At 44.0% G+C, this 27,251-nt stretch overlaps 1 protein-coding gene across 2 annotated transcripts in view; it reads left to right on the forward strand.

The window, feature by feature from the left end:
* The window catches only part of LOC119170068 (protein cycle), a 35,158-nt gene extending 8,287 nt beyond the window's left edge, over positions 1-26,871 (forward strand). For both annotated transcript variants that reach the window (XM_037421099.2, XM_037421100.2), the window contains exons 2-10: positions 2,534-2,617; positions 6,227-6,500; positions 8,657-8,745; positions 9,952-10,041; positions 11,468-11,659; positions 12,416-12,612; positions 14,695-14,917; positions 20,211-20,553; positions 24,454-26,871. In XM_037421099.2, coding sequence (XP_037276996.2) covers positions 6,251-6,500; positions 8,657-8,745; positions 9,952-10,041; positions 11,468-11,659; positions 12,416-12,612; positions 14,695-14,917; positions 20,211-20,553; positions 24,454-24,533 — 1,464 coding nt within the window. In that variant the 5' untranslated portion in view covers positions 2,534-2,617; positions 6,227-6,250 and the 3' untranslated portion in view covers positions 24,534-26,871. The remainder of the gene's footprint in view (positions 1-2,533; positions 2,618-6,226; positions 6,501-8,656; positions 8,746-9,951; positions 10,042-11,467; positions 11,660-12,415; positions 12,613-14,694; positions 14,918-20,210; positions 20,554-24,453) is intronic.
* The last annotated feature ends 380 nt before the right edge of the window (positions 26,872-27,251 follow it).

The following is a 27,251-nucleotide window of genomic DNA, read 5'->3' on the forward strand; positions in this document are numbered from 1 at the left end:
ATTTCTGTGGACCATACCCATGTATAATAATGACAGTTTTCTGATAAGCCAGAGTGCATTGGTGGGCTGGTTAGTTTAGTTTATCGTGCTGGGGGGGGGGGGGGGGGGATTGAACAGCACTGTGAAAACAAACATCGAAATGTCTTGCTTGTTCAACAAGTACGAAACACGCGTTCAGAGTTTGATGTACCTTGCATGAAACACTGCGGTATTGCAGAGCATTTCTTAGCGAACTTCGGCTGACAGACTGAATGCAGACAGAAAACATGCAAACACACACACACACAGTGCTGACTTTGAACTGAAAATGTTTACTTTCATGTGCACGTAACAAATATATATATATATATTCAGGAACGACCTCCGCGATTTCCTGCTGAATGGCTCGGCGGAGGGGAGGCAGAAGTGTGCTTGACGGCTGTTGAGCACGTTGCGGGGAAGCAAAAGCCAGTAAAGAGAACTGGCGGGCAACTTCCTCACGCACGAATGACTTGATTTCAGCAAGCAAGGTGGTGTGGTCAGGAAGTGTTGACAAGGCCGAGAGATCAGCGTCACGTGAGGGTGGTCGACGGGTCATCGAGCGCTGCCGGTGCAGCTCCTCGTAACTTTGGCATAGTGTAATGATCTCTGCCACAGTGCGAGGGTTCTTGGCCAGGAGCATGGTGAAGGCATCGTCGGCGATGCCTTTTAGAACATGGGTAATTCTGTCAGCCTCTGCCATGCTCGCGTCCACTTTCTTGCACAAGTCAAGGATGTCCTCTATGTAACTTGTGAAGGACTCACCGGTCTGCTGGGCTCGTTCACGTTATCGCTGTTCGGCTTGCAGCTTATGAACGGCAGGACGGCCGAACACGTCGACAACGGCGGTTTTAAAAGCAGACGAAGTGGGGAAATCGGATGCGTGGTTGTTGTACCACATGTCGGCCACACCCGCGAGGTAGAAAGCCAGGTTGCCGAGTTTACCTGCCTCGTCCCAATGATTGGTGACCCTGACGCGTTCGTACATAGCGAGCCAGTCCTCGACGTCGGTGCCATCCGCCTCGGTGAAGACAGGAGGGTCGCGGATGCAGGGGACACTGGAACATGGCGTTGGCGCAGAAGGAAGCGTTTGCTGCGCGGCGTCTTGGTGCATGGTAGAAGGCACGGTGCGGGATCGAAGCTCCAAGGGCATCGAATGCTAACCAAAGGTGTTAGAAGGGCACTGCACCTCTACCAAATTGTTGAGACGTTTATTGGCGGACACTTGTCAATGCGACTCTCTGCACGAGCTGCTCTTCTTTTTGCTAAAAAGGGCGACCCACTAGAAGGCGCTGGAGAAGACGACCCACTGTTCGAAGGCTTCGCCACAATATATATACATACATATATATGCAACCAGGTGAAAACAAAACGAAACAAAAACCAGAACCCAAACATGCATGTTTTGCCACGATCATAACCTGTTGCCACCTAACTAGGGCGACAGATCCAGAAATCTGATAGGCCGCACAAATTTCCATGGTACATACCCGCTTGTTGGGCTAAGTATTACCTTTATTTTCAGTGGGCCAGTGGTGAAAATTGGGAGTTACCCATTTCTGTGTTGCATACCTGTTTATGATGATAATAGTTTTTTCGTGTGGGCTGAACAAGGAACAATTTCCGAAACAGCCTCGTTCTTTATAAAGTCATCCTCAAGACTAAACCCCATAATCGCGAAAATGTACGCGGCAGCAACGAAGAGAAATCTCAAAATGTTGCACAATTTCACGACATATTTTGCAAGAACCTTTGCCTGTAGAACTGAGAGACAGATGCTAAAAGTGCTTGCTGTATGCAAAGAAATGCTTCACATTTAATATCAAAAGCAATGGCAACAGTCTATAGAAGTTTCATCAATGTCTTGCAGTTCTATAATAACTTAAGCTCGTCTTCTTAATGCATTCAAGAATTTTATATGGTCATATCAAGAAACCGTGGAAGCACTCTAAAACTTGGGTTTATTGCTTCATAATGTTGTTGACTGACAAAAGCAAGAGGCTTCAAAAATAAGTCAAGCAGCGACATTTTTCTTTAGAATGCCTAATAAGGATAAGGTGAACTTGCCTCGGTGGTCTGGTGGTTATGGTGTTTGACTTCTGACCCCACAGGTCACAGAATCCAATTCTGGCCACAGCGGCCACATTTTCGGTGGAGGCATAAATGCTTGATGCCTATGCATGCTTACATCAATATTGTCATTAAAGAACCTCAGGAGGTCAAAATATCTGGAGCCCTCCACTATGGTGACTCTCATAATCACATTGATCATAGTTTAGGTTCTCCTTTCTAGTAATTGGTGTAGGTTTTTGAATTTCTAGGTTGATATAAACTGCCTCAGTGGCCAAACCAGTTCCTCCTCATGCAACTCCCTTTCTGATTCTCCTTTGTTGATTGAGTCCTTTATCCGAGTTAAAAGTGGACTTTAATATTGATATTTAGACATTTGATAGCAATATACTCAAGCTTTGACAAGATTTCAAAGCCCATTTTGGCATCACCCTATTTCGTGCAGATGTTGTTGCCGGTCACTGTCGTGAGGAGGCTGAGATTGCTCTGTGATTGGTGTTTATAAGGAAACGAGGACACATCACCCCACGTAAGTAGTGCAGCGTTAGTGTTTCCAGTTTTTGTGCGTGTTGGGGGAATATATTTTGCAGTTTACAACACTCCACATCACTTACAGCTTCCTAATGCAGTGTGTGTCTGTGTGTGTAAAGAGAACACATTTTTTATGGAACCAGTCAGTTCTTTATTGACTAGATGATTTATGAAAGCAGCCTATTGCATTACAGTGAATGGAGATAGAGCAGGAGCAAGGATTGGAACTGCATACATTCATATTAGAATGACCTGAATGGCCACGCTGTGGTAGATGCCAGTGAATTCATTGGGCTTTCAGTGTTGACAATGCACATGCTTTCAGGAATTAAATCATACCTTGTTTACTAGTAGAGGGAATATTGTAATTTGTATGTGTGCTTCAGTTAATGAAGTTATATTATGAAGGTATTTAAGCATGCAAACTTTTGGCACCTTTTGCATTTTTGACATATCATCTTGGTACCAATTCAGCAGCTTATTGAGCCTGCTGTTTCCTTTTGAAGGCCTAAAAAATTGTAGATCTGCGCAGGATTCCAGTTCAGGGGGCGGAAGGTTCATTGCTGCGCCCCCCTTCTCTATTAAGTCAATAAACAAATTTGGTTGTACGTCCGCAGCAGCCGTATGGACGCAGCCTGCCAGCCATTCACAATGGGAGGCGGTGTCTGTACGGCTGTTGCAAATGCGCAACTAAATCGGTTTAATGTATCCAGCAAGTAAACTGCGTGTCTGCCATCCTCCCCCCCCCCCCCCCTCTTCCTTCTTAGGTGACTAGGCAAAGTGTGCCTCCCTTCCCCCCTGCGCATGCCTATCTATCTACTTTACTGTGTTCCTGACTAAGGCTGCACAGAAGAATTTTCGTGCAAGATTAGTGACAAGAAGTAAAATTGAGTCTTCTCTTCCTCGGCGACATGTGCCCCTCGTGCGGACACACGGCAACACTCACACACATGCTCTGGGAGTGTAGAAACGCTCATCCCGATTTTACCTCAAACAAGTGGGAGAGGTCTCTTAAAAGCTCACTTCTGATTGACCTGCAATAGGGCGTCCAGCAGGCCCACGAAGCAGCCGCTAGGCATTCTCTGTCAGTCCCTGCATGGGAGATGCCTGCTAAGTACATCTGGCAAGACAATAATGCAGTTTTTTTATTCCATTCCATTCTTCTCAATAAGCAACAGGCTGTTGTCAAAAGGGTGCACAACCTCACAAAGCAAGCAAAGCATCTCTATGGTGAAGAGTCAGTTTGTCAGTTTTGTTTACGTGTTTGTACTCATCACATGAGTCACGCTGCTTATCTATTGGTTGATGCTGCAATCTGTCCTGGAGGTACTCGAGGAGGCTATCTGAAAGCGCCTGCCCGGACGTTTGTCAGTGCACGCAAATCAGTGGGCCGGCCTATCTGTACTGAGTACATTTTCATGAAATCGGGAGAGCAACGCTAGAGCTCTGTGTGCTCACTGCATAGGTGCCGACCACAGAGGTACATCCAGCCACAGAATACTTTGGGAATACGAGCTGCTGCTGAAAGGCATTGCTGTGCCTTTCACGCTTGTGTTAGGGCCAGTTAAATTAAAAATTCTACTAGCATCTCTGCCTAAGTACAGTCCAGTGAAGTTTATCACCTCTTATAAATACACCATGGCGACAAGAAAAGCAGAAGACTGTGTCTAGTCATAGATAGTGCTGAAATTCGGTTCTAAAATAAAATAAAAAAGGCTTAACTATAGACATAGACATCTGTCAATAGTGCATGTGTGAATGCGTGTCAAAATCAGTAGTGTGCAGCCCTCCATAGTTACATTGTTTTGAATATACGACAAGCTTTCTTTGGCGATTCTCGCTATTCCATATTTTCAGCAAGAGATCAAGATATCAGAGCAATGCGCAGCTGCTTACCATGTCCACAATATCTTGTCAGCATCTCTGCAGTAATTTGTCTGTGCATCAGCTCCTCCTAACAAAGTTTGTGTGCACATTCAGTTAGTTTCCCTTTGTGTCAGCTTTCTTAGCAATGCAAACGTAGTATGCTGAAGAGTTCAATTATTCAGGTGGCCGAAAAAGCGATTTATACATGTTGGGCATATTTCCAATAAAAAACAAGTTGCTAGAGTACTACTGTATGTGTGTTAGTGTGCCTTCTTTTAGTCTGTGTCCACTTGCGCTACCCTTCCAAGGCTTTGTTTTGTCACTGTTTCAGTGAGAAGAAAATAACCAAGATACTGTACTGAATTTAGTCTGTGAAACAGGATTCAAAAATATATTTTTAGAAGAGCGAAAGAGCACAGAAATGTAGAGCTCATCTACACAGAGTATTAACTCATGTGATTGTCTTTTATCCGAGTGCTTAAGGCTTGGCGCTTGCTTCGCAGGCCCGTCAAGAGGTTAGAATAAGATTGCGACAAAGCACTGTCTGCCAGGCGCAAGCTTCTACCACCTGCGCACATGTTGCTCTTGATAAAATGTATTCATTAATTACAATAGTTAGGGAATCTTGCATTGCAAATATTTATATTGGTTTCGAACTTGCGTCTATCTGTGAGTTGCCAGTGACCGTGACAAAGATTTTATGGCTGTGTCACCACATGCTTATTGGCGTGTTTATGACTTACCCAATATGCTGCACTGGGGATGCCAGTGTGCATCAATGTTTACAAGGATGTGCCTGATTCGCTATCTCGTGCTAGGAGTGAGCATTGTGCAGAAAAAAAATATACGCACACACACACAAAGCAGCATTCACTTTGAAGTAAATGAACACGAAAGTGAGATGTCCATTGAGGTGCTTTCATTTTGAGCCTAACTAGCTCTTTGCTGTTCCTCCATGCCCTCTGCTGCTTCAGGGTTTCCACTGTTTACTATGTTTGGAAACAAAACAATTATCCGACTGCAGCACGATTATTTCTGGCTGCACAGTGACTGCAACATTGAATTGTTTTCTGAATAGAAAAAGAGGTTTATTCATAGAATGTTAGAGTTCAGCCTGAGCAATAGTATGCTCAGGCTTGCTGCTTTGCATCGAGGAAGAAAAATGGGTAATAAAAAGAGTTATTAATGGCAATGGTAAGCTAGGAAGGTGAGTACTATATACAGCTCCATCAAGTTGGCTGTGCGTCCTGTCCACTAGCTTCTAGGAAGGCTACGGCCACTCTAATGGTTACAGTTGCATTGTTGGTACCAGGCCAGGGGACTAATGCAACCTCATTAGTTAATGGCCTATTATGAATTCTGTAGAGCCAGCACACAAGTACAAGTTGACAGCTATAGGCAAACACTGTGAACGGCGGCAGTCAAGGACATGGCATCTGTATATTTTCTGTGGTCTACACTCTGCCCTCCAGTCAGTCTAGGGCAACAAATGGTGCCTTTATTTCATGGTTCAAGGTGGGGCACTAAGAGTTTTTCTGGCTCCAACACTGTATGAGGCCTTTATTCCACTACAGACAGACCTGTTCAGTGATGTTAATGAACTATCTGCTAGGTGTAATATTTTAAGCATAAAAATGAAACACTCCCACGAGGCGCATTTTAGCTGACGAAAGTTTTTTTTCTTGAAAACGCATGTGCAGAGTTTTCCAGTGCATGTATTAAAAGAATTGCGTGTTTCCAGGGGTGGTGATGTAGTGGTCTTCCAATGGCAGTGATGACAATGTCCATGAAGAGCGCCCCTTCTAAGGGTCCTGTCAGCTCGCCCCTCGCGTATGCCATGGAAAGTTCAAGCAGCCGAATGCAACGAAACTTTGCCGAGAAGCAGCGACGGGACAAGTTAAACAGCTACATCAATGAGCTGGCCAACATTGTGCCCATGGTCTCCATGGCTTCCAAGCGGCTGGACAAGACCAGCATTCTCCGGCTCAGCGCTGCACACCTCCGGTTTTATCAGAGTGAGACGTATTCCTCATGCCTGCCCCATACTCAACCGAGATAAGCGGGTGGAACAGCCCACTTGGAGTTTTAGTTGCTTAGCGGCATTTCACACTCTGGGAGAGGGAGCCTCTCAGCCTTTGGCATGATAAGCATATAATGGCAGAGCGTTCTTTTTTATCTTTTTAACCATGTTTGTGCCTGCTGTCCTAGAGGTCAGCCAGATACTGCTGCTGTTAAGGATACACTTAGCATGTAGACACTGCATTTGCACAACACCGCGCGCTGTGAGAAGTTACCCGCCCTCAGCTGAGTGGCATGTACAGGTCATTGATGCAGCCACGTCAAAAGTTGTAGCAAAGCGAGTCCATAGGTTCTTGCATTTTCTGAATAAATGTTGCCCTGTCAATTTGCATACGTCCGTTCACATTTTATTTAGTTTTGCTTGAAAGCACCAAAAGGGTTGCATGCATTATGATGGTTTTCTATATAGTAAACATGTACACAATTTGCACCATTTTAAGGGCGACACAGTGGCAGTAGGCTGTTAATTTCAAAGAACTGCTTCATCTTTTTTTTTACTCTGTGCAACAACCTGTCACCCACCCGCTCAATAAATGGAACATTATTAGTGCTAGCGAAGTTACAGTAATGTTGCATCTTTGCTTTTTTTATTTTGTGAGGTTGATGTATCATGTCATGTTGCTTTTTTTTTTTAATGTAACCTCAAGGGACGAGAAAAATATATTTCATAGAACAAGAGTTTCATTCACTGAAAGGGGAACAAGTGCACAATTCAATATATATAATATTTGTTGAGGTTTAACACCGCAATTCTACTATAGAGACAATAAATGCGGTAAGAGTGTGCTGGGGCGTGTTAGTTTGACAGTGAAAAAGGAAGAGCGCGAAAAATGAGATACCAAACTAAGAAGGACACATATAGAGCGCTGACTTACAATAAAAACTTATTCTTCAAACCAAGCATGTGTACTTGTGCTATGAAAAAAAAAGAAACAAAAGTGATAGTCAAAGAAAAATGAAAAATGAAGATCATAAAACCATTCTTATAGCTCATGCAATCAATCGGATAAAAAGACCACTTTCTTTTTTTGAGAGGGCAACCGACCAGGTTTTTTGCGAACCCATTGCATTTTATCGTAAACAAATTTAGGTGTTGATCTAAATGTACAGTAAAATCTCGGCAATGTAAAGCCAGCAGATACGAATTTGTCAAATTTCCCAGCCCAATTTCACTGTGTCCAATGGGCCAAAATTCAGATGTTCTGAACACTTTCCCTCTTCCCGGCAGGGGATTAAAGTATAGTACTATACCATCAAACGAAAGCTGAGAGCAGCGTGCTCGAAGCCTCAGAAGTACCCGCGCGGCCAGCACACGCACTGTCTTCTACAGTGGCTCGCCACAACCGCCGTGAACGAAACCGCTGTTGCTCGTGACACGATCACGTATGGCGAGGACGTAACTGACAAAGCTCCAAAAGTATGCGCGTGTCCAGCGCTCGACTAGTCAAAGCGACACTGCTTTCCTGCAGACAAAACTGTGGAAGATGAAACCATATATAGCAATAACGAATTAGCCTTAAAGGCACAGGCGCAGCCAGTGCATGCGGATTGAAAATGGAACTACTGTTTGCCGCAACCGCCTCTCACGAAACTGCGGTCGCGGTAACGCGATAGCGATCTACGAGCTTCGAGGACACATGGCTGATGCAGCGGTAGATTAAAGGCTATAAAGACATGAAAAAATAGGGGACCCTTAAGCTTTGCTTTTAGCAGTTGTATACAACAGCGATATCCTGTCGCCAGTTGTTTCAATGACGCAAAATTTCGGGAGTGTCTGCGCTCCCCTTTTGAGACTCTAACCTTATTTGGAATACCCTACCCTCGTGTGTAACACTGATGTGGCAAATTCAGAATCCTTGATTTTGGCAAGTAGGTAAATCTAAGTGCACTGGCCTCGGACGCTCTTGCCTCCATCGAAAATGCGCTGCCGACGCCGCGTGCACAATTCAAGTACGAAATCCATCATATTATAGGAAGTTGTTTCGTTTAAGGAGCAATTCGATATAAGATTTTCATTCAATGAGAGTTCACTGTATGTGCGGCGGCATGAATGTTTAGTCTTATTGTAACCAAAGCACGTACCCGTTTGCAGCGTCACTTGCCTCGGAACGAGGAAAAGTTACGAAAGCCAAGTGGAGGCCTAAATTTCTCAACACTGATCACCTAAAAGATCTCCTTGAGGTACGTTCTTGTTTTTCTCTGTTTTCCTCAACCGTGTATTTATGTATGCACGTATGGAAGAAAGGCTCGTACTGCTGTACACTACGGCTTTTTTATTAGTCGTCGTACGAGTACATCTACAAGTTAGTGAGAAAACGGCAAGACTTTCGTCCGGTGTAGAGGGCTCTTGTAAAAGAAAAAAAAGTTACAAGATCAGGTTGCAAGTCACAAAGCCAACATTGGTGAGGCAAGTGCTCAACACTGTTGAGCCTCGTTTCGATTGGAGTTTAAAAAGGCCTGGCATATTTGTGACTGTAGTTTCATCCATGCATTTGTTTGTAACATTGTCGTGGGATTCTATATTCTTGGAAATATTGTGCCACGTATGCTTTTGAAATGTTTCTACTGGACACGTGGTCAAAGTTTTCATTTAGTACTGATGGAAATGATGTACAAAGTTACTTTGCAAGCATAATTTGATAGACATGGTATTAATAAGAACTGACAGACAGTTACGCCCAGGAAAGTAAAAGGGTGGTAATTGTGATGCAATTCGGAAAAAAGAAAAGTGGACAAAAAGATAACTTGTCATGGGCAGGGACCTTACCTGCGACCTTGGAATAACACGTCCGATGCTCTACCATATGAGATACCATGGGGGGTTGTCCCCCCTGTCCACTTTATAGAGAATGTATGTGCATTAAACATGGGAGCATCAGTCAGTGTCGCCCGTTGCCATCACAGCTCGTAATAAGATCATGTGCTACTGGATGCCAGTCAAGAAATGAGTGCCCCACACTCGCCGTAATGGCAACAGGAGACGATTTCTCAGCTCTTAATTTTCAGAAGCCATATTGTGCTCTTTTAAAGCAATTTTAATCTACTTTGTGTTTAATTATAATTGTAAATTTTTTGTTACAGAAATAACAAAGTATAGACTAGTGAAAGTTAATAAAAATGAAAAATATGTAATTTTGGAAAAAACTAGCATTTTTTTTACTCACATCTCCCTTTAAAACAGCTGTAAAAGGACATTAATTATGTTATCTGTGAAATTTTTTTTTTCCACTCTTTGCAAAGTATTGTTCAGAAACTTATGAAATGCCAGGCTCGAACCTTCAGGGAATACATTGAATTTTAAGTGCCTTGAACAATAGTCAAAGAAGCTGGCATATTTTATGCTCTTCGAGTTCGTATACCATCTGAGTGTCAACACCCCTTATGCAGGTTGTCGATGGTTTTGTGCTAGTGACCTCAACAACGGGCAAGATTATATACATTTCCCCATCAGTGGAGCGCTTTCTCGGCCATCAAAATGTAAGTTTATCATAATTGCTGTTTTGTTGCTCAGAAGGAATTTCTGGCATTTGGGGGTCTAGAGCGACAGCCTTTTGAACTTGATGGGTCTGAGGAAGCATTAAAAAAAAAAAATAACAAGGCCTTTCTTTAGAGTATGCAGTGTGGTACAAACACCAGTAATTCCTTCTTTAAGCCTTTATTTTCTTGTTGTGAGAACAGATTCAGATGAAGCCTGGTATAATGAGTTTGAGTCTGGTGCAAAAATACTTCGGTTTCATGGTTATAAGCACATATTCTTTGCATGCTGACGTTAGTAAGAACAAGGTCGTGTTTTCTTTGCTATATGTTGGTAACTGATTATGCTCTTCTCAAAGCATACACAATTGTTCAATTGTATGCTGCACTATGTTGCAGCATGGAGTGCTGTAAAAGGAGCTTTGCTAACGGTCATGTGGTTTGGCCATTGTTGTAGGTGTTCGTGCTCTGTCTCGTTTTGATACCAAATGCTTTGTGCTATCAAAGTCTAGTCTAGGAAGCAAGTCTAGGAAGCAAGTGAATAGGGGAGCTTCGAGAGCATTTCCACAGAAAGGAAAAAAAAAGGAAAAGAAAATATGAGATAAGTGTGCAAGTGCATTGCCACTGTCTCTGACTACAGAACAATCTGCTTCTTCGGAAGACAGCCTTTTTTTTTTCTTTATCGGTTGTCTGAGTTTGCTAGGTTCCATTGATTGTGTCTGCATTTTTCTTAACTGTAACATCCACTGAAGAGTGGCATTGTGTTAAAAGTGCTCAGTGTTCCCACAGTACATAGTACTGTTCGATGTCGTATTACTTTAGCCCTGTAATTATCATTGCAGGCAGTTTCTTGGCAAGCCAGAGTGCACTGCTGATTGGAGCACCAGTTAAACTGATTTCTGTAGTGGGATCCTAGTCTGTACTGTGTTTGGATTCCTTATATTTCCTTATATTCTTTATTTACAATTACACTTTGAACCAACTGATTACTTGCTGGCTGCTTTTTTGTTCCATAAGTATTTTGGGATGTATGCTAAACATTTTGCCATATGTTTAAATTCAGTTTAAGCTTAAGCAACCTTCTTGTAAAGGTGTCTTCTAAAATGTCTGCTCATTTTAAGAACCAAAAAGAGTAACGTTTTTGCAGTCTTGAAGCTATGAATTTACGTGTAATAGCTAGAGTTAGCTTGGTTCACAGTTTAAAGCAGTCATTTGTCTATACATTCATGACAGCCATTTTTGACAATGCTGATTTCATTGTGACAAGCTCGAAAGGAAAGCTGTGGGGTTGCATGCAAAGTAGACATAAGGGGTTCTAAGTGTTTCTGCAGCCGTAGCTGGATGAAACAAATTCATGCTGTTCACAAATTCATGCTGTTCACGCGCTAGTACTTTGCTGAGGTGATAGTAGTCACGTCTCTAATTGCAGATTGAAATGATTGGCCACTCCATCTTCACCTTCCTGCACTCTGCGGACGTGCAGGCCGTACACGACTGTTTTGAGTCGCTGGTCAGGGGGCCCATGAAGCGCCGAGGCGACTGGATCAGTTCAGAGCGATGCTCTTTTTTCTGCCGCATTCGCGAGCGCAGCCAACCTCGCTCCGAGGTGCTAACTTACCAGGCAAGTTCTGTCCCTCTCTACTGTGCCTGCTCATGGCACACTGATCTGTTTAGGAAACGGGTATGGAACAAAATAGTGTCACGTAGTTGTGATGGCAGAGAAGGCAAGACTGGGAAATACGGAGCTCTTTATTAGGCCGATGTGTGCTTAGAAAATTAGATGCCAAAGTACAAGCGATGCATACTGTGCACGTGCATCGGCGAGAACAGGTGCCTGCTTTCGAGTACTCTTATCAGCTGTAAGGCCAGTGGCATTTATGTGTGGGGCATCAAAGATTCCAGCGTTATTGGTTGTGGCTGCTTTCAGTTCCAGAATAAACTGCATTGTTCATGTTGTGCACGCAAGGTTATCACGAGAGCCTGAATAATCTGGAATTTTCCCAGACATTCCGGTGTGGCTTGCGTAAGGCAGTGATTGCACTTGTAATGGGCCAGTTACATAAATATAGAAAAAGAATCGCTCTTGGTAATAGCAACCTCAAATAAAAAAGAGGGGGGGGGGGGGATATTCACGAAAGTGTGTACACTGTTATAAATCTAACAAGTAATAGAGTTGTAAGCATCGTTTATGAACACTTCATAAAGTATGGTTCATAGCACATGTGGCTGCCATGTTTTTTTTTCTGGCACTACAGCCGCAAATGCAGTCGATGGGTGCAGCAGCTACATTTTGGGTGGAAGTGAAGCTGTAACTTTGGTAGTGACCTTTTTGACCTATTGTAGTGTTGCGCCATCGCTGACGAGGTAGTTCTCGCAGGTAATCCAGGTGGTGGGACACCTGACTGGGCCAGCCTCGGAGAAGGCCGATAGTCCAAGTTCCAATTGCCTTTTCAAAACCTTTGTGCGGCTGGTCAACACTAACCCGTACAAGGAGCTTTCCTTACGGGAGGCCTGCCAAGACGAGTATGTCACACGGCATAAACTCGACGGCACCATTATATTTGCGGACCACAGGTGGGAGGGCGATTCTTCACTTGTCAAAAACGAGGGCAGAAACGGAGAAAAAGAAAACACTGGCCCTGTATACCTCGCGACATCTTTCTGTGGCAGCACAGCTAAGGCTACCAAGCCATTTGCGTTGCATTTCCTATCACACAGTTTCTGCTCAACCAAGCCCTTTATTTTCCTAAATTAAATTTTACTGCTTCCATAAAGCTGCTTCCTGTGTTTTATTGCTTTCAAAAAAACAAATGCAAGCATTACTGTATCTTGCTTGCTTTGCACGCTGCCTTGAACCGCTGGCAGGTTACCATTATAATGGAATTAGTGGAATGATTTCATGTATTTTTCCTTCGCTGGCATATCCACGACTATCTGAAGGCTTGTCATAGCTTTCAACTATTTTTTAAAATACTGTTCCAAAATAACATCATGTACGTGGAAATGTACGTGTTGGATGCAGTTGCAAAACTGAAACAAAAATTGCACATAAACAGACTACTTGACGTAGTGACTCATGTGCAGCAGCTTTGCCCGCATAGCTTTGGCTGTAATGCCACAGAAAGATGTCGGGAGGTATACTGTCTTTGAAGCGAAAGAAACTTTAGAACTGCGCAACTTATAAGTAATTTTAATGGGAGGCATGCCAGTTCTACCATTACGTCTTCTTTACATTGGCTTATTATACTTCTGTCACATGGACAGCTGATGCAAACACGGTTTGCAATTTCTATACGGGCTCAGTTGGTTCAGCTGAACAAGCTGGTGAACTCCCGTGCTGAACATTTGGTCAGTGAGAAGTTTGGATGCTCCCTTGGCAAGTCTTGTGGCACGATAAAGCACTCCCACACCTCCACGACAGACTGTGCAGAAGGCGAATTCGGATGAAGCACTCCGCCTTCAAATACATAAGTGTTTGTGGCTCATTGAGGCCAGCCAGATATGAACAGTACGAAAAGCAGTTGCCCTCATAAAACTTGTACCAATATGGCAGTATTCTCGCTGCCCTTGCTGAGGACAGAGTAATCTTTGTTATTGGCTGTTCCACAGGGAACCTCTTTGTCTACGAATTTTGCTAGACTATTGTTAAAGGACTTGTAGTTGCATTCCATGAAAATTTTCAAACACAGTGAAGCTGCTGAGCTGCGTCGCCTAAAGACTGCTCCACTTGCAGCTTGTCAGCCATCTTGACAAGTTGCGAGTGGACCTTTTTGATCGTGCGGATAAAGCCGACTTCAGACTGTTGTTGCATCTAACATAAGAGTCGTATCGCGTAAGCTGTATTGTCCATTTGTGTAGCTAGCAGCCGTGTATGCTCACATTGATTCTACGATACATTACTTTTTTTTCTTCAAGCTACTTATTACATTTAATGTGCATTGCATTCTCGTTACAGTTGTTGTAGCCTAGCGAGGTTCGCATTTTTGGTTATGGTTGGGCTGGTTGAGTTAAAGGGGAGGCCGCAACGAGCGCTCTCATTAATACATGTAGCATCTACCGTCTAGCCCAGCAAACCAAGTACACAGACGCACTACTGCATGGCTTTCAAGATGCCCATGAAAAGGCAGAATCTGGGCAGGCCGTAAGCCCTGAAACAGAAAGTGAAAACCGAAACTGCTTTGCTTATTTGGTCGTACATATAGGTCGCATCAGTATTTGTCGTAAAAGACGCGGGCCCGGTAACATTAACATCTCTTACGTTACGTACTTTATGCTAAGTACCGCAACGTCTAAACAAGCTCATTACGTTATTTGCTTATACGCTTACGATCTTTACTGAGGATCTGTGCGTAGCGCATGTAGTCTGGACATGCCTTAAACTGTACTTGCCTAACCCAGCTTGCGGTAAACAGTTCGGAGACTAACTGTAGTTACGTCTACCGTGTAGCCACCTGTAGCCATGATTAGCCATAACTGCAGTTACCCTAATTGTGATTAAGTTGGTTCGTGGAAAAGAGGTATTGGTCAATAAAACACACACTGTGACAAAAAAATCCTGAATGTTATGAAGTGACAAATCATGGTGCTTGCATGTGTGGAGCTCATGCTTGTATCCGTTATCTGCATGTGGGACTGAATGTGTGCTCGTGTTTTCAGGCTGTCTACTCTGACGGGTCACCTTCCCCACGAGGTGTTGGGAGTGTCAGCCCACACGTACCTGCACCCAAGTGACATGGCTATCGCCATGTTTGCACAGAAACAAATGCTAGCCAGCAACTCAGGGAAAGGTGTTGTTGTCTATCGTCTGAGGACTCGTGACGATTCATTCATTTTCCTCCGTTCTTCAGGCTATCTGCAGTATGACCAAGGCACAATGCAGGTGAGCTTTTTGGTGCTAGTAATAACACTTGGCAGCTGCGAAAGTTTAAAATACAGTAGACTCTCAGTAAACGGAACCTGAAGGGACCGGGAAAATATGTTCTATTTAACAGGAGTTCTGTTTACTTAGAGGTGAACACGGGTGTAGAATACAAGCTCAAAACCAAGCGTTGCAGGGGGAATAGTTCCATTTAAGCATTAGTTCCGTTTAACAGATTTTCGTTTACTGAGAGTCTACTGTAGTGTGAACTTTGTACTCTTTTTTTTTTTGCACAAATGAGACACACAGCAGCATTTTTGGAGTGTTTAGGTATATCCTCAGAGGAGCTTGCAAAAGAGTAGAGAAAGGATAAAAGCATGAGGTATGCAATAAACAGGATAGGGGATAAATCAAGAAAAGTATAAGAGACGGAGTAGTGTATGAATCCAGTAGGGCAGTGGTTCTCAGCCACGAATGTGTCGTGGACCCCTTGTGGACTGGTGGAAGTGATTGGGGACCCCCTGCAGCGGTGGGGGGGGGGAGTACATAGGTAAATTAACACAACTGGAGCATGATACAAGTGCCTTTTATTGCTACCTAAAACACCAAGCAAATGTGCCATATCACTTCATTTTGGACAGTTCATCAATACGTGGCGCAGTCACGCTTAAGAAAAAATGCGGGTGAGGGTCTCGCGGATCATAGAAATGGCTTCGCGGACCCTAGGAGGCCCGCGGACCGCCATTTGAGAACCACTGCAGTAGGGCATAGGTACTCGGGAAGTTTAAAAAAAAGTATAGATCTGATTAGACAAGTGATAGTGCCAGCATGCTATAGGCAGAGTATCTTAGAACACCACTTTGGCAGTGGGTTTACAAATTCTAAAAGCCAACGCAGCAAATGGGCTAGGGAGGCATTTTGGCCAAGAGTGCACAAAGACATAAATCGGTGTGCAAAAAGAAATTGTGCACGATGTTGCCAGTGAAGTGCCACTGACGTGAAATTTTATAAAGGTTATGGACTAGTGTGTACTGAACAATGAGCTAAGGGAACATAGAAGGTGTCTTTTGTGAGGTATTGGTGCTGGTGTGCTGTGACAGGTATTGGTGTGTGATGCTGTGACAAGCAAAAGCGTGCAAGGATGGAAGGTGACATGCGAGCCTGCGTTGGAGTGATGACAAGTAACATTTTTACAGCAAGAGAACAGAAGACTGCATCCTGGAGGAGGACAAGAGCAGTTTTAAAAAAACCTTTTAAGGGCCAATATCATGAGTAAGAGGGCATGAGGCATGTGCCAGGTGCTGGAATGCGGTGCAGGTGCACGAGACCCCCGATGGTGCGAACACGTGCCATTTTTACGTAGGAGATTGGACAATATTGACATATATTGATTTTAATTGAATAAGTGCTGCGTGTCATGAAAATTGGGGTCTGTGTTCACAGCAAGCTTTGTAAGTTAATATTGCCAGCTCTCAACGACAGTTTTGTTAACCAAGCTGACTGGCCAGTGACTAATACATCTACAGTGCACAGTCATGCACCGTACAGCAAATCCTCGTTACAAGGAACTCGCTTTATTCGAATGATCCCTTTTATCACAGTGTCCTGTAGTCCCAACCCAAATGCATGTATTTTAGACGGGATCGCTCGACGCATGTCATTAGCTCGGTCCGTTTAGAGCGAAGCTACAAGTTGCGGATGCATATTCACAGTGGCGCTAAGAGCGGGTGAGCGAACCCCGACCTTGGCAATGTACCTGCGCGCCTTTTCATTTACGTACCACGCCAAGCGACCTTTTCTGCCCGGAGCGAGCAATGTTCGCACTAGCATCACCAGGCTAAAGTAAAGTGCGCCAGTGCAGATGGCTTGAGAGTCATCGTGGCGCTGATTCTTCGTCCTGTGAGGAGTCTTTGTGGCACTGTTTTTACCCTCCCCTTCTGCGCGCTAAGTACGGAGACGACCAATGGAGGCGCTCGCTTTTTGTAAACATGCTGGCTGCTCTCCGCCACGCCAGTGGTGTCCCAGCACTAGCCTTGGCGTGCTCTGTGGGTTTTGTTCATCCGTGTTTGGAAGAAAGACGTGCACCTGTCTTGTGCTAGGTCTGTGTGAACCCGTGATGTGTGCACTCATCCTTTGTGTTTGCTGAAAATATTGACAAAATATTGCCGAAGCGCACGTACACTACACCAGGTGGAACCTCATCAGCATGTAAACAAACCAAAGAACGTGGTGCAGTGCTGTTCGGTGCTAACGCGATGAGCGAGGACAAGCTTCCTTTGCCGATACTGGGGAAGGTGGCAAAGCCCCAGTGCTTCCGCAATGAAACGATACCCAAAGACTGCATATGCAGAAGCAAGAGACAAGCTTGGTTAGGCGCAGCCGTTTTCGAAGAGTATGTGCGCCTGCTTGATCAAAAGTTTAGGGCAAAGAAAGCCGTGTGCATTTTGTTATTGACAATTGCCTCAGGCATGGCTGGCTTGAAAATCTGCAAGTGACCACTTTGGAATTTCTGCCAGTGAATGCGACCGCGATATTGCAGCCCATGGACCAAGGCACTATCGAAACAACACGAAAGTTTTATCGGAAAAGTGTTTTACAATGGATGCTTGTTCCTATGATGCCAACAAGGGATACAGTTTCGCCTTTGTTAGGGCAGTGCAATTACTATGCAATAGTATTAAAAGTTTGTCTGGTTGGTACAAATGCATTTATGGTTACACCGCAATATTGACGAAGGGGGAAGGACCCAGATGAGTGTTGGGGGTACAAGAAATACATTGCAATATTTCCTCGTCTATTTCACACTTTAATTAAAAATGCATCCGTATCAACTAGCGCAACTTTCAATGCTGTTGCAATATGTTTCTTGTATACACAGTGCTCGTCTGTGTCCCTTCTGTCTTCGTCGATTTCGTTCCGTAACAAAAAATGCATTTACTATGCCATTCATGGAAAGAGCTGACACCTGCAAAGATTGCAAACTGCTTTGCACATGCCGGATTTTCGAGGTCGCACGCAGAAGATGCTGATGAGGACTGCGATAATCTCTACGAAGCTGTGCTCAGCATCATTGGTGAAAATCTGGAAAGCAGCTTCGAATCATTCGCGATGGCTGATGCAGATGCACCTGTTGTTGCCCCAGCTACGGATGCAAAAATAGTAGACTTGCTTGGAAGCCCCGATGACGAAGATGAGCCTATGGACGAATAGCCTCGCAAAATACCAACAATGGCACAAATTCCATTGAGCCTCGGTCTGTTGCAAAATAGAGTGGAGTGTGTGGGTGGCTGCCACGAGGCTGTTTAATGGGCAAGCTCTCGTGTAGGTTCCTGTAAAGTGAAAACCACCGATGACATAACCATCATCAAGAAATGAGCCGACGAGACCATCTGCTTCCACCAAATTCCTAACACTCAATATATTTCAGAAACCTCTTAAAGACAAATAACAGGCAAAGAACACAGTATGCATAACTAGAAAGAGGTTAGCAGGAAGAACAAACGACTAAAAATGTGAACAGTGCATGAAAATAAATGTTTAGTGGAAAATAACCCTTATCACAATGTAGCGGGACGCGGTGCTTTCAGTGGAGGCTCTGCTACCAAGGCATGAACGCACTCATGTAAATGGTGACAGCGGTGATGCGGGGCTTGCAACTGATGCGATGGAGTAACGATGAAGACGCACTCGGGCAGCAGGGAAACACTGGCGAATAGGTCGAGATGCTCACGTTGTTGACGGGCATGGAAGGAAGCGTCGGGCAGGTCGCAGTCAGTGACCTTTCGGCGTTTTGCAGCCGCAGCTTGCACACGAAGCCGGAGACGTTTCTTGTCGAGCGCCAGAAGACCAGAACAAGCCTGACCCACGTCAGGCGACGACAAGAAGCTCTGTGTCCAGGTGGGAGCCCGCTGGGACCTTGATGCAGGAGCTCTGCTGGGCTCCACTCCCGCACCCGGCCACTTTCTTCTCTCGGTCCCGACTCAGCCACATCTGCCTGGCTTCGCTGTTCTCCCGTGGCTCTCCTAAGTCTCCGTGGAGGCACCTGTTCTTGTTCTTTTTCACCTATTGATCGTGGCGTGGGATTGGCCAAGATTCGAGTGGTTTTAAAAATTATAGGCACTTTCCTAAATTGTTCACGCCCACACGTGCCGCAACCGAGCGTCATCTTCATCGTCCTCTTTGGTTGAGGCTGAGGCACCAAGTCTGCCAGCACGGCAGACTGGTGCCTCAGTTTGCCTGTGTCTGCCAGTGAGGCAGACATGGTGCTCGTAATAAGTTCATGTGCTACGTGAAGCCATACAGGCTCATAAAGAGTGTGCCACACTCGCCGCCATGGCTACAGATGGCGCTGACTGACACTCCCGCGCTTAAGTTCACATATAAACCCAATAAAGTGGCTGGGACGATAGCCGCCGTGGTAGCTGAGTGGTAGAGCATCGAACTCGTTATTCGAAGGTCACAGCTTCGGTTCTTGCTGATGGCAGGTTATCTTTTCACCCACTTTTCTTTCTTCCCGTTTACATTACAATTGGGTCTAATAACTACCCCTATACATTCCTTGGCATTATTGCATGTTAGGTCTCGTTAATATTGTGATAGAACACTGAAAAACGAGCCTTTAAGTATACACTTCTTTCCCTTATATATATATATATATATATATATATATATATATATATATATATATATATATATATATATATACATACATACATACATACATACAATACATACACACAAAAAAGAGACGACGAAACTTTCACGGAAGCGTCTTTACTTTACTTAAGGTTTTCAACTGGTGGACCAGCCTCTAACAAAGGCTGGTCCACCAGCTGAAGACGTTAAGTAAAGACGCTTCCGTGAAAGTTCCGTCGTCTCTTTCTTGCATACAATACGTCAAGTTAAGCGTGAATGACGTTCAAAGAATATTGTATATATATGTGTGTGTGTGTGTGTGTGTGTGTGTGTATATATATAAACTGATAGTTATGTTGGTTCACCCTCTTCTCCTGTATTTATTTTTCTCCCTGTGTTTTTTGTATATATTTTTGATGTGAATAAACCTAAGATCCAGTATTTGCTAGTTTGAGTACCGCACTTTGTGTCCCATTCTTCAGTGCTACCAAAATTTTACTATGAATCTATGCGAACTGGCCCTTCAACAAACCCTTCTGCAGTGGAATCAATCCTCTTATCGGATTGGAGTTCCCACTGCATTCGAGTGTTTGGGATACCAGAGCATTCATAGCGCTTTGGTATATTTGTTGGCCCAACAAGGGTGCACACAATTATATTTCATGCCCTCTCATCGCAGATTGACCACTTTGTGTGCATCAACACGCTAATGACGGAGGAGGAAGGGCAGCGAGAACTGCAGACCTTCTTTGAGCGCTTCTCACCGCACATCACCGCCATGTCCGTGCAAGAGCTTGGCAATTTCTTTGCCTCGTACGCGTCCCGTCGCACAGCCAAGTTGGCTGGCTTCACGGAGGGCAATGCGACGCAAAACCCCCTGTCCCTTTCTCGGCTGGTGGAGCCCAACCTATACCTGGGCTCGGACTGCCTCGTCAAGATCAAGAGGGAACCCCACGACCTGCGAAGCGATGTAATCATTCACGGTCCAGAGGTGGCACACAGCTCCTGGCACATGAGCCAAGGTGAGATGGAGTTACAGAGGGTATGGACGTAGGCCAGTTGGTGATTCATGATTACGACAAGTAGCCGCAACAACGTACGGTACCCTGAGAGAACATGAAGCGGTTGTTACTTTGTGTTGCCTCTTATTGGGTCGCATGTGTCTTTGCAGTTACTTTCCCTAATCATGCAACGGAGGCGACGTCTTCAGTAATGCTCTCTCTCTCTCTTTTTTAAGGTCTATGATAAAGAAAAGTAACCGCAGAAACACACGGGACACTGAAAGAGACTTCATAAAGTGGTTGTTTCTTCGTGTTGTCTTTCTCACTGTTTCTATTCATTATCACTGTTTATATTCGCAAGATGAAGGCCGCATGCTGATGCGACTCTTGTATGTTTACAAATCGTGCTCAGTCATTGCACAGTGTATAGGATCTAGTAGTCTGCTTCGGTCAAACCTCGTATCCCCCGGTCATTCTTTATCTGCTGCTTCCAATAGCCTAATTGGCTTTTACCGTGTGCAGCTGTCACTTTGGTCCTGTTCCTGAGTTTACACATGACATGGGTTCCTAGATAGTTTGCATAATGCTTGCCATGCCCCATAGGCTGTGGTCAACTACCAGGATTGTGGTGTCACTGGGCTGGCGTCGAGAAATACTGCTCTCGAAGCTGTGGCTCTGCAGATGCTCTCTCTCTCTTTTATGTCTGGTGACCAAGCCAAAAACTTGACTTCACGTCTTTTCCGATTTTCTTAGCTTCACATACGGTGACTTTAAACGCTGGCTGCAATAAGCACTTTACTGTAATAGCGGTGGAACAGCTGCATTGTGCGCCAAACTTGTTTACGTGTGCGATTCTGTGCTGAACCAACCCTCTTGTGCCAAACTCTTTTATTAGCAGCATACTGCACCGCAGCATCCAAATTTAGCCACAAGGTGTGACAGCCATTAAGTCCTGTTCCCGAAAACGTTGCTGAAGCATTGCATTTTCGGTTTCACCAAAACAGTTATATGTAGTTTTGGTTTCATGAAGACTGTGACCTCTCTAGCAGCATCTGTGAACTTTGATTCCAAGAGGTTGGCAAACATGCTATCTCAGCAAGAATCAGTGCAAGTGGCTCATAAACGCACCTACGTGCTGCACCCTCAACGCGAAGAGACTGTGTGAAAAGTGCTTCTTTTCCTAGCATGGTCGTATTCTTGTACACTAGCGTTTTGTAGAATTACACAGTATTAGTCCAAAAGAGTTTGCTGCCAGCCTTACCTCATATAACATCACAGATGTCAGTGTTCAGAAAAAAAAAAGATTATGATAACAGTGCTCAAAAGAAGTTGTCCGGTTCCCAACACAACCATGCGAAGACGGGCACAAGACTGCTCATCGTTGAGCTTACACGTATATTCTCATTCATTTCGCTGCTGTTCTGTGTGGCTGTAAATCACTAAAAAATCACAGTTTTACCGCAAAGGTGAAGCAATTAATGCCATAGCAACAAATTCGAAGTGAGGCGGCTGGCTGTTATCGAAGTGAGGCGGCTGGCTGCTAATCCTTTTGGATCTAATCTCGCGTAACTCTACAAAACGCTGATGTAAGAGAATACTGCCCCACCATCACTTTTTGCACGTCACTTCATGATGAGAGCGGAGCACGCAGTAGCGTAAGCGAGTTCCCCCTGTTGCTTCCGAGCTAGCACAGGCGCCTGCAACCGCGTCCTTACAAGCATTGTTCAGTTGCAGCTCGAGCGACCCTTTCACCCCCCTCGCTTCTTTTCATGGTTGTTCAAGACAAGTGGGGTGTTTCCTCTCTACGATAGGTTTCCCGAGCGAGTTGATGGTATTACGCTCGTCCTCCAAACGACAGAGATGGTCAAACTCGCTTGATGTCTGCTTCAGCCGCATTTGTTGCCCCCAATCGAGCGTTTTTACATGTAGGTGAAGATGCAATACTCGGGGGTAAATTTGGACTTTATATGGGGCATGGCGGTGATGGCAATGGCAAAAACGTCAAGAGTGTCCGTACAATGTTTATCGCAATAGTAAGGCTGTTGCACAATTTAACTTAGTGTTAAAAAAAGTCACAGTTTGACCACAAGGGTGAAGCATTGAATGCGATTGCAACAGTTTGTAATGTTACAAGAAGTGAGACTGGTAGCTAACATTTTTGGATTTGATCTCGCGAAACTATACAGAGCAACGGTTTAAGAGAGTACGGCTGCTTCGGGGACACTCTTCGTACATTCTCTTCGTGTTGAGAGCGCAGTGCGTAGAAGGGTATGCGAGCCACATGCTGACCGTTGTCGGTATAGCAAGAGAACGCGCGCGCCAGTGACGGTCACGCTCGTAAAATGAAAGGCTGCAGTTGTTGCTGAAGGGACCCCACCTGCCCCTCCCCTCTAGCGTTTTTTCACATTCATTAAAGAGAAGCGGGGCATTTCCTCTCTGCTTGAGCATTCAACGACCGGTCTAACAGTCAGGGGAATCCCATTGCATGCGCATCGGAGTGACAGAAATAGGCCGGGTTATTTGATCTTCACTTCAGCCGCATTCATTGCCCCTGCTCATGCGCTGTTCCCGCGGGTAGAGTGTATATGTGCTGAGAAATCTTCTCAATTCGGACTTGATACAAGACATGACAGAGACTACAGAAACCCATCAATACTGTGCATACAATTGATCACAATAAAGTACAGCATTGGACAAATGTTGTTTCACAAGTGCTGTGAAACAAGGGCTACATCTGCTCTCAATATTCTCTTCGACTGCTCGAAGCCTGCCACAAGAGGCACTTTTGCATGCTCCCAGGACTGCTTCCAAACACATTTATCCTGTTCTGCCCCTTGCTGTAAGGTGGTTAGTATTCCCCCTGATGTATTCCAACAATATATGCAGTTGAATCCCCCTTATAAGAAGCATGTTCTGGACAGCAATTCTTGTCTCTTATACGAGATGTCTCTTATAAGCAGGGCACCACGCATGTATTTTCTTATCAGCCCGTATTTTACTGTAGGCACACTGGTGCCTCTTATACCTATATGTCTCTTATACCAGTGTCTCTTATAAAGGGGTTCGACTATAATTGCCATAAAATGCATACGTGTAATGTGCAACAGTTATAGTTTTTAAAAACCACCAACAAATATGCTACTCCCTAATGTAAAATTGGAGTGCAGCAAGAGTCTGGCTTCAACAGCGCTGTGCCTCTGCTCGGGCAGTTCATTTGAAAGCAGCAGCAGACAACACACTTCCACTGGTTGCATGCGAACTGAAGCAACATTCAAAATTCTGTTTACTGCACCTTGGGATGATTAAGAGGGTTACCTTGGGATGATTAAGAGGGTGAAAGCACAAGGACACGCTTGCAGAAATAGGATGCATGGGAAACGCTTCGTCTTACCGAAAACCACGGCAGCTCTGGTTCTCATTCTAGTCTATGTACTATAACTGTACTCGCACTTTTCATTTGCTTTCTTTCACCCTTCCCGGTGGCAATCGTTCACTCAGTTACCAGATTCAACATTAAAGCCGCATACGAGCATCTACAAGCTTCACTCTAAAGGCCAGTAGTTCAAGCAAACTGTTACTCTATCGTAAACCTTTTTGTTTCATGACTGGCTACTATAAATGGTGCTCAATATAGAAGCTGAAAGCTTAAGAGACATCTAATAACCAACATGAAAGTTGTACATCTGTGTTCTTCTTCATGGTGTCTGTTTTTACCCTAGTGCATAATGTTTGAGGCCTCATCAATCATGATCTACTCTTCTTTTTTTTTTTAGGGCAGTTATGCAACACAACATAGTTATTCAACCACTTGGTATTGTTTAGTCTGAACCTGCTTCTAAATAATGAAACAAGTGCAAACCGTGGAAGGAAAGTATTGCCTGAAAGTGTAATGCTAGCATTTTTTTGTTTGTCTCTCTTCAGAATCATCTTTTCAAAACTCTGTACAGCAAGACGACAACTATGACGACGACGATGATGATGATTATGACGAAGACACGTAGTTGTACCAGGAGGCACAATTATGCTGTACAGACTCATGCATGTGTGCGAACATTTCACAAGGACCTTGAAAGCCTGCACCACCGAAGTGTGCATGTGTGTCAGTGTTTGTGTGCTGAGCTAGGACGGAAGAGAAAGAAAAAGAAAACTGACGGCCAGTGCAATACAGTGCAGTGTGCAGTCTGGTCTGTGGAAGGGACCAAAGCAAGGCTGCTTCTGCTGCTCCCGCAGGTGGCGCCATACACACCACACTCGCTTTCTTTCTTTATCATGGCCACCACCACTGTGCTGCGCTCCTTGTTGCCATACTTCCCTGTTGCACAAGGGGTCTAGCGTCGAGACAAGGACATTTGGGGTGGAGAACTGACAGTAGTAGGCTGCATTGTGAGATTTTTTTTTTTTTTCAGCATTGTTTTTGTTTGCATTTCGGGACTTGATCTTTTTTTTTTTCCAGTGTAAGCGCCTTCTTTTTTTGTTGTTGTTGTTGTTGTTGTTCTTTTTCTTTTTTTCTAAATCTAACGCTGCACAGGCAGAGCGAGAATTGTTTTGTCCAAAGCAATGTGTGCAACTCCCTGTTTTGCAGTGCAGAACATTCTAGTCTTTCTCGTGTGCTTCACTGTTGATTTCTATTTTTCTTAATATTATTATTATTATTACACCACTACCTATCATCTCCATTGGGGTGGCAGTGTCATGTGCAGTCCTTAAATGAGAGCCTTGAAGGAGTTATTTTCATATTGTCTTGTTGGAAAGATAACATGATATATATATATATATATATATGTACACTTGCACACACATACACAATATACTACCAGTGCTCAATGATTCGCGTTGTAGTCTTTGAATGTAGTTTTAGAATTGGACAAAGCTCAAATCAGCCTGTGGTTGCATTTACCAAGGATCTCTGGCTTTGGCGTTAGAAAGTGTATGGCATTGCATGACCAATGAATTAGCAAGAAGCAGCAGTCAAAGCATAATCCACAGTGATATGTCAGTATGGCTGAGCTTTTCAACCCCCCTCAACCCAATTTCCTCGTCACGTGACCATTCAACGTTGCGGCAGCCAGTTTGAACCGGGACTTAGTGCAAATCATCGCATCCCCTTTCTACCCCATAGCGCCCCTCTCCCCTTTTCTTCATCTGGCTGTTCTGTTTCTGTGTACAAAAAAAGGGGGCATGCATGACAACATATTTAATATACATGTCTTTAGTGCAATCGGAGAGTGCTTGTAAATGTGCATTGTGATTGTGCGCAACTTCCTTCCAGGCGAGCCGCAGTCGTCGCTCTTTTTTCCTTTTTTTGCGTCTCGGCATTGTTGTCCAGTAGAACCACTGGAAGTTTGTTTCTCTTTGGGCTTGTTTACCTTTGTTTGTTGGTTCGTTGGTTGAAGGCAGGTGTTAGGAGAAAACGAATAACCACTGATATGCCTCACTCACAAGTTCGGGGCTTGTACAGGGCCAGATAAGCTTCTTTAGATTCTATATTTTAGGGCTCAAGCACTGCCGAGCTTTGCTTAGAAGGGCCCTGTGCGGCACAATCGTTACTTGAGGAGCACCAGGAACTCTTCGCTTTTGAAGAATAGAGAGAGAAAAGAAATATATAAGGCTATTTTTTACTAGTGCTTTTTGAGGTTGATTAGTTTATAGCCAAGATATCAAAAGGGCAGTTTCTTGCTACCTACCGCATAGCTGTTTTTACTGAATTGTTATTAGGCACTCCACAAAGAGTTGGGCGAAAATGTTTGAAAAACGTAAGGGAAATCTTCACAGCTTGATTGGAAGACATGGCTTGGTGGTAATCTTTACCATGGATAGCGTTACGCGCATTGGAGGGGTGCTACAATACTGGAGCTTCTACAAAACACTGTTACCTTTTTGCGGCTTCTAATTTTTAAACATGTTGATGTTTGAAATTTTCTTAAATGAAGTATTCATATTGCACTTGTAACGTATTTGTATGTCCTTTTGCAGCATGCCTGTGTGGTTGTAAGGCACAACTTGTTACCTGGCTCAAGTTTTCTTGTAAACTCTAGTTGAAAGCATGTGAAATGTGTTTAAAATGCCTTGTGATATTTGACGGCCATTCTGTAGTTCAAATGAAAAAAAAAATTTGGAAGGTCATGTTTATGGTTTATTATTATTATTGTTTTTTTTCTGAATGCACGTAACATTGAAGTGCGCGTTTTGCATGCATGCCTAGAACTTTTTTAAGAATGGACACAGTACAAGCATGTCTTAGGAATTTAGATTGTGAAATCAGCTTCCATCGAGATATGAAATCTTTTCTTAGTTATTAAATTTAACCTGTTGCATCGCTTGGCATGGTGCTGGCTGCGAGATCTTCTCCATGTCACCTTCTGCCTTTCGAGGCTGTATATTATGGTGCCGTAATTTTTTAATGAGGCCTTCAATGAAGCCTTTTAATGAAGGCTCCTAATGAAACCTTTCAGCTGCAAATTGTTTTGAGGCATTTCATAAACAAATATGAAAGAGAAAAAGAATCATTCATAAAGAAACTGAGAAACATTACCTTCATTTTCACAAGGGCAAAAATGATTTGACTTGACAACTGCTGCAACAATTTGAGCAAAATTTATCTGTAAAAAAAATGTTTGAAATTTGAAAAAGTTCTAAAAAATTTTATGAGGTAATTTAATCATGTACTTTCCCAGCAAAAGGAGATATTGTAATTCTGTAACCCTATTGGAATGTGCACA

This window comes from Rhipicephalus microplus, chromosome 2 (assembly GCF_043290135.1).
Source record: "Rhipicephalus microplus isolate Deutch F79 chromosome 2, USDA_Rmic, whole genome shotgun sequence".
Lineage (NCBI taxonomy): Eukaryota > Metazoa > Arthropoda > Arachnida > Ixodida > Ixodidae > Rhipicephalus > Rhipicephalus microplus.